This window comes from Passer domesticus, chromosome 2, assembly GCF_036417665.1.
Source record: "Passer domesticus isolate bPasDom1 chromosome 2, bPasDom1.hap1, whole genome shotgun sequence".
Taxonomy (NCBI): domain Eukaryota; kingdom Metazoa; phylum Chordata; class Aves; order Passeriformes; family Passeridae; genus Passer; species Passer domesticus.
In genome coordinates, this window is record NC_087475.1 from 67,400,087 (window position 1) to 67,410,906 (window position 10,820).

The window sequence follows — 10,820 nt, forward strand, 5'->3', positions numbered from 1 at the left end:
AAATGCACTTTTTAAAGTGTTTAGCTATGTTGTGGGCTCAACCTTTCAGACCTGACTGAGACAGAGCAGGCTTAATTTGGTCTGAACATTTATTATCCCTGGTATTTGCAGGCCACGTAAAACCTCATGGTTTTCATTATCTTTGCATTTCACACACAGCCTAATTTCATTTATTCTTATTTTATGCCCCTGCCAGACCACCGCTCTTGATAAGGAGAGGCAGGTTTTCCGACGAAGACGCAACCAGGATGTGAGGGGACGTTACAAGGCTCAGCAAGCTCCACCCGAACTCAACTCTGAATCGGAAGACTATTCACCAAGTTCCTCCGAGACTGTTCGCTCACCTAACTCACCCTTTTAATAAAACACTTTTTCTCTAAAGCCTTGGCTTTAACCCTTTGAGACCCTGAAACTGCTTCAGGCCTGTGTGGAGTGAATACAGCTGATCTATCCAGCAATAAAAGCTGGGATGGTGGAACACAAAAGGGTGCTCACAGAATCTTCGTAAGAATAATTTCCTAATTGATTGAAATACTTGTTCTCTGTTTAGATTGCAACTTGCTGCTAATAAGATCCTCAAAGGGTTAAGGCTATTTTGCTTTTTTATTTGAAGATAGAAGCAGTGAATGTTTTCATCAGTGGAGCTAGGAACTGCAGTATGTAATTTTAGCACATGTTAACCCTCTGAGTAAATTATCACCTTAAATCTTGACAACCCATATTAGGGTTTTATTCTGGCTTTTTTGCTTTTATACGCACATATCTTTTATAGTATTCTGAAGTTCCTTGCCTGTTTCTGGCCAAAAATATATCAAATGTACTATTGCTTAGGAATTATAACCGTAGGCTTAAAAATTAAAATAAAATTAAACAAACGGTATCTTCTGCAGCAGCTCGTTCCAAACCTGCATTGTTTTTCCGCACGGAGTGACTTGTTATTGGACGATATGATGCAGGGCTAAATGGGAAATTCAGATTAGGTCATTGTCATGGTTTACAGAAGATGACATGATGATGGCCACGAAAGATTGTTTCCATATAGTTTGCTGCTAATGATAAATGTCGAGTTTTGAGAAATTGCTTGAGGACACGTTCTGCCATGTAATAGTATGTAATGATCTAGTTGAGAAGTTCCTGGTTCCTTTGCATCACATTCAGGAATGCACAGGCATCCTCTCAGCATGACCTGGTTATTCTGGCAGAGCCATTTAAAAAGATAACACTGATGAGCATTACCCTTTAAATAGCTAAAGTACTTCTAAATCGAAGAAAATACAAGTCAATATATATGTAAAGTCTAAACAGAATTAGAGAAATTTTGTCTTTAGAATGGAGAAACTAAAAATGATTCACCAGTTTTATTTGTAATATTTAATAAAATGGGCATTTACACAGAGTATATATATATATTGTTGGTTTGTTAAAACCTCAAAACAACATTATAGATTTTATTTGACCATTATCATAAAGTTGGCTTCCACAGAAATATTACAGTGTGTAGACTTTTGCTTCAGGTGTGATAATTTGAAAAAGAAAATGGCTCAGAATTTCACTTGAATGAAAGAAACAACTTTCAAAATCATGTTCTAAAATAAAAAAAGTTGTGAAATTTATAGTTTCTCTTATTGCTCATATAAAATGGAAGTTTTCTCCTCTAAAGTTAAAGTTTTCTCACAGTGTTTTTTAAAAGTCATATGTGGTTTCCTCTCTCTCTCTCTCTCACTCTTTCTCTCTCTCTCCCAATCTTGCCCTTTATCTTGCCTTTATTCTTTCTTCCTTCCTTCCTTTTTCTTTCCTATTATGCAGCCAGAAGTATCAATATACTACCCAAAATGACATGCAGATATTCTCAGCTTTCTGGGAAGTATAAATAAATTTTTGAGGAACAGGGCAAGTTGCCCACAATATCGTTCCCATTCTGAGTGGTGTTTGTTCACGGAACTGTCCGTACGAGCAGTTGTGGCAGCCAATGTATACCTGCAGCCGGTGGGGGCTGGTGTAAAGCTCTTTGCACTTCTGGGTGGAAGTATCAGTTGAACTGTAGTTCAAGAAACATTGGAATTCTGTTTCTCCATCCTATGGAGTGCATCTTTCATTGCCTCAGAAGTGAAAATTTATATATTGAAAGCTCTGAAGACTTTTAACACAGAAATTTAATCTTGTGGATATTTTCACAAGTGGTATAGGTATTCCAGTTGTTTTTGGTTTGTTTTTTTTTTAATCCACCTGATATTGATGATCTACAAGTGAGATATTTAGTAGAAATGAATTCTCCAGACTTCCTGGGTAATACAGAGAGATAAACAGTCCAGGTTTGATTCATCTCACCTGACATGGGCACACATTTTAGGCAGGACTCATGTTTTGATTAAGCTATTGGTCTCATTCTACTGAGAAGAAAGAGAAGAAATTGCTGGTAGAAGCTTACATCAGACACCAACTTCAGATTATGAGTTTACTAGAAAGTCATCTAAGCCATCAGGAGACTGATCTCTAAATGCATGTCCATGGACAGATGGCCTCTGTAAGGCTTCAGTTACTCTTTCTGGAACCTAAGTAACAACATTTCAAAGCAAGTTAAGCAAATAAGAGAACTTCATTGGGACAGGAGGTGAAGGAACAAAGGAACTACCATACAAAAATTCTCAGATTTTAGGTTTTGGGAAAGGGTTGTATCTGTGTGTCAGAGCCTTCACTACAACCATCCAACCCTCAACTCATTTTGGAGAGAAGATGCTGAGTAGATAGGGAGCAACCACTGTTGTCTAAATGGTTGTACATTCATAACTTTTGGATGGGACAAGGATTTCCATAGGAACAAAACCTCAGTCAAGATAAAGCCTTCCTTGCCACTTACCTACCCTAATTTACAGTAGGTCAGAATCTGGCACAAGTTTGACCAGCACTGACCTTCCCACATTTTATCATAGCCTTCCCTTTAGAAGAGATACAGCTCAGCCATGTATATATAAGACATACATGATACTTGTGGTAATAAAAAAGTGTCCATTAATACCACATGCTCCTTGACTATTGTGAAAATTTGGCAGTCTTAAACCAAAGGCCAATGTTCATTCTTCTTAATTAGAGAGGGAAGTCAGAAGAAAAAAAAAAAAAAAGTTTCACCTTATGCATGAGAAATATTATTCAAAAACCCATCTGGGATTTTCCTATCACATTTTCTTTGCTTTGGAATACAGGGTTATCATTAAAATAAGATGTTTGGCTCCTTCATCTTAGACCATCTTGCACTACTTAAAATGTATGTAAAAATAATCTTAGATCCTGAAAATCCTACTCATCCCCAACATCTTATGTTTCTGATTGTTGGTTCATGTTTTATGAACATAACTATAAAAATATTTCTTTAAGTTATTTTTAGGTTTGTGAGAGACTGGGTTTCAAATTGCTGATATCCTATTTATCTTTCAAGGAAAGGTATCTGAATATTTGAACTGCTTCAGAAGAGTTTCCAATGATTATTTAAAATATATCCATATACCCACAGATATATATTTTAATATATCCATATATATGTATATATATTTATGGTTTCATGGAATTTATAATGGTTTAGGCTTGTTTGGCAGTGACTGCCATTTTTTTTAGTCTAACCTCTGAATTCTTGGGGGTTAGTGAAGACAGAATATGTGGCCCTATAAATATTTCAAACACCAGTGAAAAAAAGAAATCAAGCATAATAGACTATTTCTAATGTGAAAATCTAGGAGAGCACACCATGGTCATTTTACTGCAATACAGACCAGTCCTTCTGACTTCTTTCTTCATTTCCCTTTTGAATCATTGGCTGGTATTGCTGCTAAATGTGACAACAATTGTTTTAGTTAGCAGAGATGGATGGCAGTTGTGGTAGGCACCATCTATCACCAAGGAGATGGAGACGGGCACTTCCGAAGGGTGACTCAGGTCATCGAATGTTTGGTCTCTGGAGATGCCTGACAGCCTGATCTTAGTATTAGCTGGAAAGTAGAACAGGGTCACTTCCAGCTTAATTCCTCTCAATTAAATATAAGCAGGGATAACGTGGACTCTAACCTAAATGGGATATTCTAGGGAGCTTACATGCAGTAAGCAAACTTTGATGTGAAAATGTAGTAGTGGATAGTGCCGGATTAGCTAAAAGGTAGTGAGCTGGGAATTGTCTCATCTAGATGTATCTGTCTAAGAGTTAAGCATCTAATATAGGACAGTAATCTAAGCTTCCTATATAGGTGCTAGAGACTGGTTTCTCTAACAGATAATTAAAATTCTAGGATGGATTAATCACTCATGAGATAAGGTGCCTAGCCCAAATATATTTAGAACATGATTTCTTAAGTCATGACATATAAATTAGTATTTCAGTGAGTTATCATTTTCACAGCATTAATGTACAAAAAATCCAGAATACATGGTTCTACTCAGAGGGTTAACAGAAAAGCACTAGGCATGCTGATTACATTGGTGTATCCAAACTGCTTTGCTTTTTTAGCCAGTGTTTGCTGATTTTTTCAGAAAATTCTTGAAAAAAATCAAGTTTGAAATAATTTAAGTGTTGTTGTTTAAGGAATTTCTATAACCAAATTAATCTTATTTTTAGCTCAAGTTATCACAGGAATAATATGTATCATTGATGCAGTGTAAGTGTATAGTTACCAATTTTATTAATTCCACAAGTGATTCCAGAAATCTCTCTTTTTTTAAGTACTTATTATAGAGCTTACAATGGTGGCATAGGTGACTGAGACTGTCTTTCTTATTGGTAAACAAACAATATTGTAATTTCAAGAAAGTCCTAAGAATCAGCTTTTCAGTTTGGTAGTGTACTAGTTAGGGGAAAGCTATCTCATTACATGCATTGTGTAAATCATCTTTGTAGATGAAGATTGTTCATATTAATGAACACATTCTTTTTTCCTTGACATTGTAGCAGAAACTGTTTACTTGTTAATGAACAACCAATACATTAATTTGCTTCAGACTGTTAGAAGGGAAAGTGAGATTCCAGTCATTGACAATGTTATTGCTTTACAGTAGCCCTCATCTAATTTAAATGTGGTGCATACTACAATAAGCAAAGCCAAACCTGTGAATAAACTCCTGAAAAAGCCTGGTGGGTCTTTATTCAGTTGGGCGCTCGCATACAGTAGCATGTGACAGCAGGAAGGCTTTCAAGAATTGTTGAAATGAAAGCGATATATCCACAAATAAGAGCTAAATTGCAATCCTTTCCCTATGGGGCATATATGTTTGAAAAGAAAAAATAAAGAAAAGAAAAGAAAAATTGGCTCAGAGGTTTGCAGTGGTACTATATTACCACAGGGCAAATACATTAAATCATTGTTATTTGCTAGCCTGGGGTATATGTTGGAAAATGGCATCTTTTTTATTTAGTTTAGATTGTGGGCAGGGAGAGCTTTCCTAATATTATTGCAGTGTCTGTTAGTGCTGCCATGGTTAAGGCTGTGTTAGTATTTCCATTATAAACTCTTAGTCTCAAAGGTTTTTAATTTGATTGTAAAAATTTGCTTCAGGCAGAAACTTGGCATACAATTTTTCAGCTCAGAGCAGTTCTTTTCCTAAAATATGAGAGAAATCAGCTTGACCTCTTCAACATTTATTTTCTAAGTGTACACAAACATTTGTAGACACAAAGGTGGTTTTTATGCAACTCATTTCAGATGTGTCACGTTCTCAAGCATATCTCACAGGTCTTAACTACAAAGGTGACAGCTCAGAACTTTTGGGCATTTTGAAAACCAGGAGGAAAACTCAGTGATCAAGAGCAAAAATGTTCCACATGTGGAAGAGTTTTATTTTGACGTGACAATCATTTAAAGTTTGCACAGTAACGGGTATGTATATACCCTGCTGAGTGCTCATGTAATTCCTAAACCCATTAGTTTAAGTCATTCCATGTAAAAAATGCTAAATATGAATGTGCTGAATTTCCCTGTAAGGCTGGGAAACAAAGCAGTTTTTTCTTGTGTTTTATAGTAGCACCATGGACAAAGCTGACAATACACCAGTGAGGCGGTCTGGGAAGAGAAGAATCAAAAGGACATGTTTTCTCTTAAGGGGAAAAAAATTGTCTGAATAAGACAGAGTTGAAAGCTCACACTGAATAAGATAGGTATCAAAAGCAATTTCAAAAGCATAAGTAAGGAACCATTTGAAAACTATAAAAGTGCAAGGGAGCTATGCAGTGTAGTGAATCCATGCGTGGAACCAATCACCTACTAATCTGGAGCAAATTTACAGCTACAAACAGGCATAATTAATACACAAATCAAACACACCCAGCAGCAGATGGAATTGCAATCCTAGTCCTTTTAGCAAACATAATGCAAACCTTTTCCTCATATATTCACTAAATGAGACCGTGTGTAGCTGTTTGAAGTAGTGTTGCATACAGGCTAGTGGGGAAATTAGGTGTTTAAAAAATGGCTGCAAATTAATTGTTTTTAATAGCAATTCTACCTCACTGGGTCCTTTTAGGAAATGACAGCTTTTAAAAAGTGATGTCTATGCATTTTGTATTTGTGTGCGTATATACTTGGATAGCTCATGCCAAACAGCTTCAGTAAGAATTGAGTTGCTATACTGAGGTTTCATGTTGCCTGAAGTTTTCTGCAACAGGGGCCAGAGGAAGAGACAAAAGTCTCCATGAAATAAAGAATTTGTGGATTGATCAGTGGATCAATGGAGATGTCTTCCTAATCTTTCTCTTAGTGATCAGCTTGGGTGATAAACCACAGTGCTCAGTCATGTCCAGTAGTATTCTCCCTCAGTGGCTGGGAAGGGGACACTGGATAGAAGTTGGCACCCATTTTCTTGGCACCGGCCTACAGTGCTGCACATTTTGTCAAGCCATGTGTAAATATCAGGTTGGAAAAAATAACTGTTTGCACCAAATGGCAGAGCCAGAAAAAGCACATCAGTAGTGATTAGCCATGACAAGGGTAGACTGACATTTGAAAAATGGTTTCCAACCAATTGATCAGTCAGATTTTTGAGAATTTTTCCAATAGAACTATTGGAACCGAGAAACTCCAAATGATTGTTAGGTGCTACTTGATCTGTTCATGAAAAACTTTCTTCTTGAGGTGTTTCTGATACGTCCTCATATGTGTTTCCTGGTGTAGGAAGACTCTGGACACAAAAGCCAGAAGACAGCTTTTTTTCTGTGTGTCTAACAGATTTGAATGCTAGTGATGAGTTATTCATACACATAGAATTTTAGGTGTCTTGAAAGAAAAGCAGTGATGTAAAAGTTTAGCTTACTTGTCTAGAGTTACTCTCAGGAAGAGCTGATATTACTGCCACAACTGTTGCTGCTGCTGCTATTACTATTCTACTGCCACCACCATTGCCCTTCAGAGGTAATTGCTTTATTTGACCTGTGCATCTCCATTAGATGCTTGGAATTCCTCAAACCTCCCAGTAAGACCAGCAAGGTCTTACATGAGTAAGAGCATCCATAAATTTGTTTTCTTTTCAAACAGAATGCCCACAGCTATTGAAACTGGGTTCCATCATATGGTGAGGGTTTGAGAATTGGAAAGAGAGGTATTGGTAAGTTTAAGGAGCGGATTATTTGTAAAGTGTAAATACAATGTCCAAAGGAAATCCTAGTGCTGTATGTCACAAAAGAGAGTGATAGATTTTTTTTTTCTTCAGCAAATTCAAGCATGTAGGAAAATGCGAATAAGCCCTTGAAATATGAACTTCTGATAATTTGGTGCTTATTGTTAATTGTAACAAGGTGTAACATTGTGACATTGCTTCATGGTAATAGGGAGATGAATTTAAGGTAATGTTAGATCTTGGCAACTTTTGCCATTGCCAATTAAGGGGTGGGAGGTATCAAATTGACTGACTGATACTAAAAAAGGCAGTTCTGAAGAGGCATTTCCAGAATGTTGGTGTGAAGAAAAAGGGAGGAGGAGGATTCTTGAGTATTTCCCAAAGGCCAGTTTCTCACTTGCCATTTGTGCTATCTTTAGTGTCTAGTTTGAGGGGAAAAAAATTGCTTAAATTGGTCCAAGGTTAAAGACATAGCCACTATAACTTTTTTTTATTTTATTAAGGAATTAATAATAAGATTTTATATTCTGCCTGAAAGGAAATTGTTAAAGGATTACTGGAGTATGAAATTAAATAGCACTTTTCTTATGCCTGCTAAAAAGCCATCTAAGGAAGTGGTGGCCTTCAAACAAGTTTGTAAGTTATTTAAATTTAGAAAAAAATTAAGATTTTTTAAAAACTCAGAAATTGCTATGTATTTAATTGGTATAAAGGAATCCTTAATTTTCAAGATACTAATTTAATAAGTTCTATATGCTACATGTTCCTGCCAAAAATAAGGAGGAAAAACAAATTTTTCAAAATATGAGTGAATAGAAATTACATCTGATATTATAATCTTAATTTATGAAGTAAGTTTTTAAGTTGCTGCTTACTCTTATGTAAAATATTTCCTCTAATTAGGTAATAAAAGAATAGAAAAGGAAAAATCACTTAATACTTCAGCTCTACCCTCAGCTTCTAATGAGTTCATGTTTCTTGAGCAGAGAATCATTACAATATATTTCAATTCAGTCATCACAAGCAAGCCACCAAAGAGTTAGATCCGCTGCATTCTGAGAAGCTGTGCACAACCTTTAAAAATTAGTCATGCCTCCTCATCCTAGCTTTCCCACATAAACCTCTGTACCACAGTGAGTCTTGAGGAACACGATAATAAAAAAAGGATGTAACTATTCAGAAAATTCTCGCTTCATGTGTTAATAACCTAGCACAGGAGGTCAGTTTGGATAGAGGTATGGAAATCAAATACTGTCCAGCTGTGGATAGACAGGCTTTGTATCTAGTGCCCTTCAACATTATACATACCAACTCTCATGAGAAATGTGAATGGTATTTAACAGTGGAAGCCTGTTAAGTCCCACTAATGATTGGAAGTTTGATTGTAAATGGCTGGATTTTAGGAATTAGATGGTGAATTAAGAAATAAAGGACTGGAGAATAATGCATTGCATAGCACTCTTTCATTTGTTCTGACAATTTATTTAATTTTAGTTTTGTACTTCTTTCACTATCAGCAAGTGTGCTGATAATGTTTAGAAATTATGAGTAATAAAAATTACAAGATCCCACCAGGGCTCTCTGATTATTTTTGATGAAAGGCAGGAAAAGTGCTATTTTATCTGTGTTGATAAAAGCATGTATTTAACCCTACCTTCATTTACAAGCTAATAGTTGCAATTTAACCACTGGTTCATGGAATGATTCTTGATGCAGAACATGGCTGCAGAACTAAAAAGTCTGAAAAGTCTGCTAGATGTCTGTCTGTCTAGAATATTTATTTTTTTTTTTTCCCCCCCCAGGGATTATTAATTGACAACTGGGTTATAGGCATGTGATACTTTCCCTTTTGGATTTTGTCATTCCAAAGAGTTTGTCCTCCATCTTACTGGCAGCACAAGATTCTGGCATGCCAAAATGAAGGCTAATGATTTGTGAACATAATAATTCTTCATGAACCTTCACTGTCAACCCTTTCCTCCTCTGCTCCCGTCCACACACCTCTAGCCTGTCCAGGCCACTTGTTTCTTTCTCCTTTCCTACACTTCACTTCTCTTGTGTGGTTCAAATATTGTACATCTGTGTGTAAAACAGAGCAGGGAATCTGCTCCAGGGAAATAAAAAAGCTTTGCCCTGCATTAATTACCTGGTTCTGTTCATTGTTCCCATGCACCAGCATGGAAGGAAATGGGGTATAAAGAAACTAGCTACTGCAGTGGGAAGATGGAACTGCTTTCAAGAGCAGTGGTGGCTTAAATAGTAAAATAGAAAAAAAACATGTGTTGTATCTTTAGGGATTAAGTTCTACACTGTTGTTCTTCATATTTGGACTTTCAAATAATTTTTTTTTGAATAAACTGAAAGAGTGGGGTGCTGTGAAAAAATATTACAATTACAAAAGAAGAAAGACTTGGAGGAAGTTGGAGGACAATATGTTTAAATATTGCATACACTCAGTGGAAAGGGAAATAAAAGGAGAGGAGGCATTGTGTGTTATCTTCAAATTACATCCATGCTTTATGTTTTTGCAATGCTTTCTGCAGGACAATAAGGGAAGGCATGCACAGACTCTATCTTGCAGTTACTTGTCCCCACTCAGCTTTATTATTTGTTGCCACTTAGCCTTCAATATGGGAAAAGGCAGTTGCTGAAAACCCTAAGCCTAAATGCTGCCCTGGCTGTAGCTTCTTGCTCTGCCCCAAAGCTGCAAAGCTGGGCTATGTTTTCCACTTACGGTGTAGGTAGAAGTCTAAACTCTGGCCTGCTGTGTGCCAGCATTTGCACTGCAGGTCTCTGCCAGAAAACAACAGCAGTCATGAGGCTCCTCTGCCCTGCACAGTCAGCAGCAGCTTCTGCTGATGCCTGAAGTACCATTTACCATTTGCTGAATGAAGGCCAGTGAAATCCCCTTTTTGAAAGATACTTGAATCCAAGATAATCTTAAAAGACATGCTTCTGCAAAGGGACTAAAGAGTGCAGGTATTGGTGCTGGTTTGTTGCCTATGTACTGGCTGTGAGCAGCTGCCAGGCAGCAAATGGGGCAGCAGACATCAGGAAGCAAATGGAAACCCTGTGGGCAGCCTGCAAATCAGCAGTACACAGTCATAACCAAGACTTCCCTGGAAAGCAGTTGGATTTGAGGTTGGGCTTTTGCTTTCATTTTTCTAAACAGGAAATATGTTCAAAACTCCAACTTTCCTCCTGTTACTTGTTTCAGTTATGTTCAGGGAAAT

At 36.8% G+C, this 10,820-nt stretch overlaps 1 protein-coding gene across 4 annotated transcripts in view; it reads left to right on the forward strand.

The window, feature by feature from the left end:
• Positions 1 to 5,110, forward strand: part of DCLK1 (doublecortin like kinase 1) — a 231,016-nt gene extending 225,906 nt beyond the window's left edge. For all 4 annotated transcript variants that reach the window (XM_064409005.1, XM_064409004.1, XM_064409007.1 and 1 more), the window contains one exon: positions 197 to 5,110. In XM_064409005.1, coding sequence (XP_064265075.1) covers positions 197 to 254 — 58 coding nt within the window. In that variant the 3' untranslated portion in view covers positions 255 to 5,110. The remainder of the gene's footprint in view (positions 1 to 196) is intronic.
• Positions 5,111 to 10,820: the final 5,710 nt, after the last annotated feature.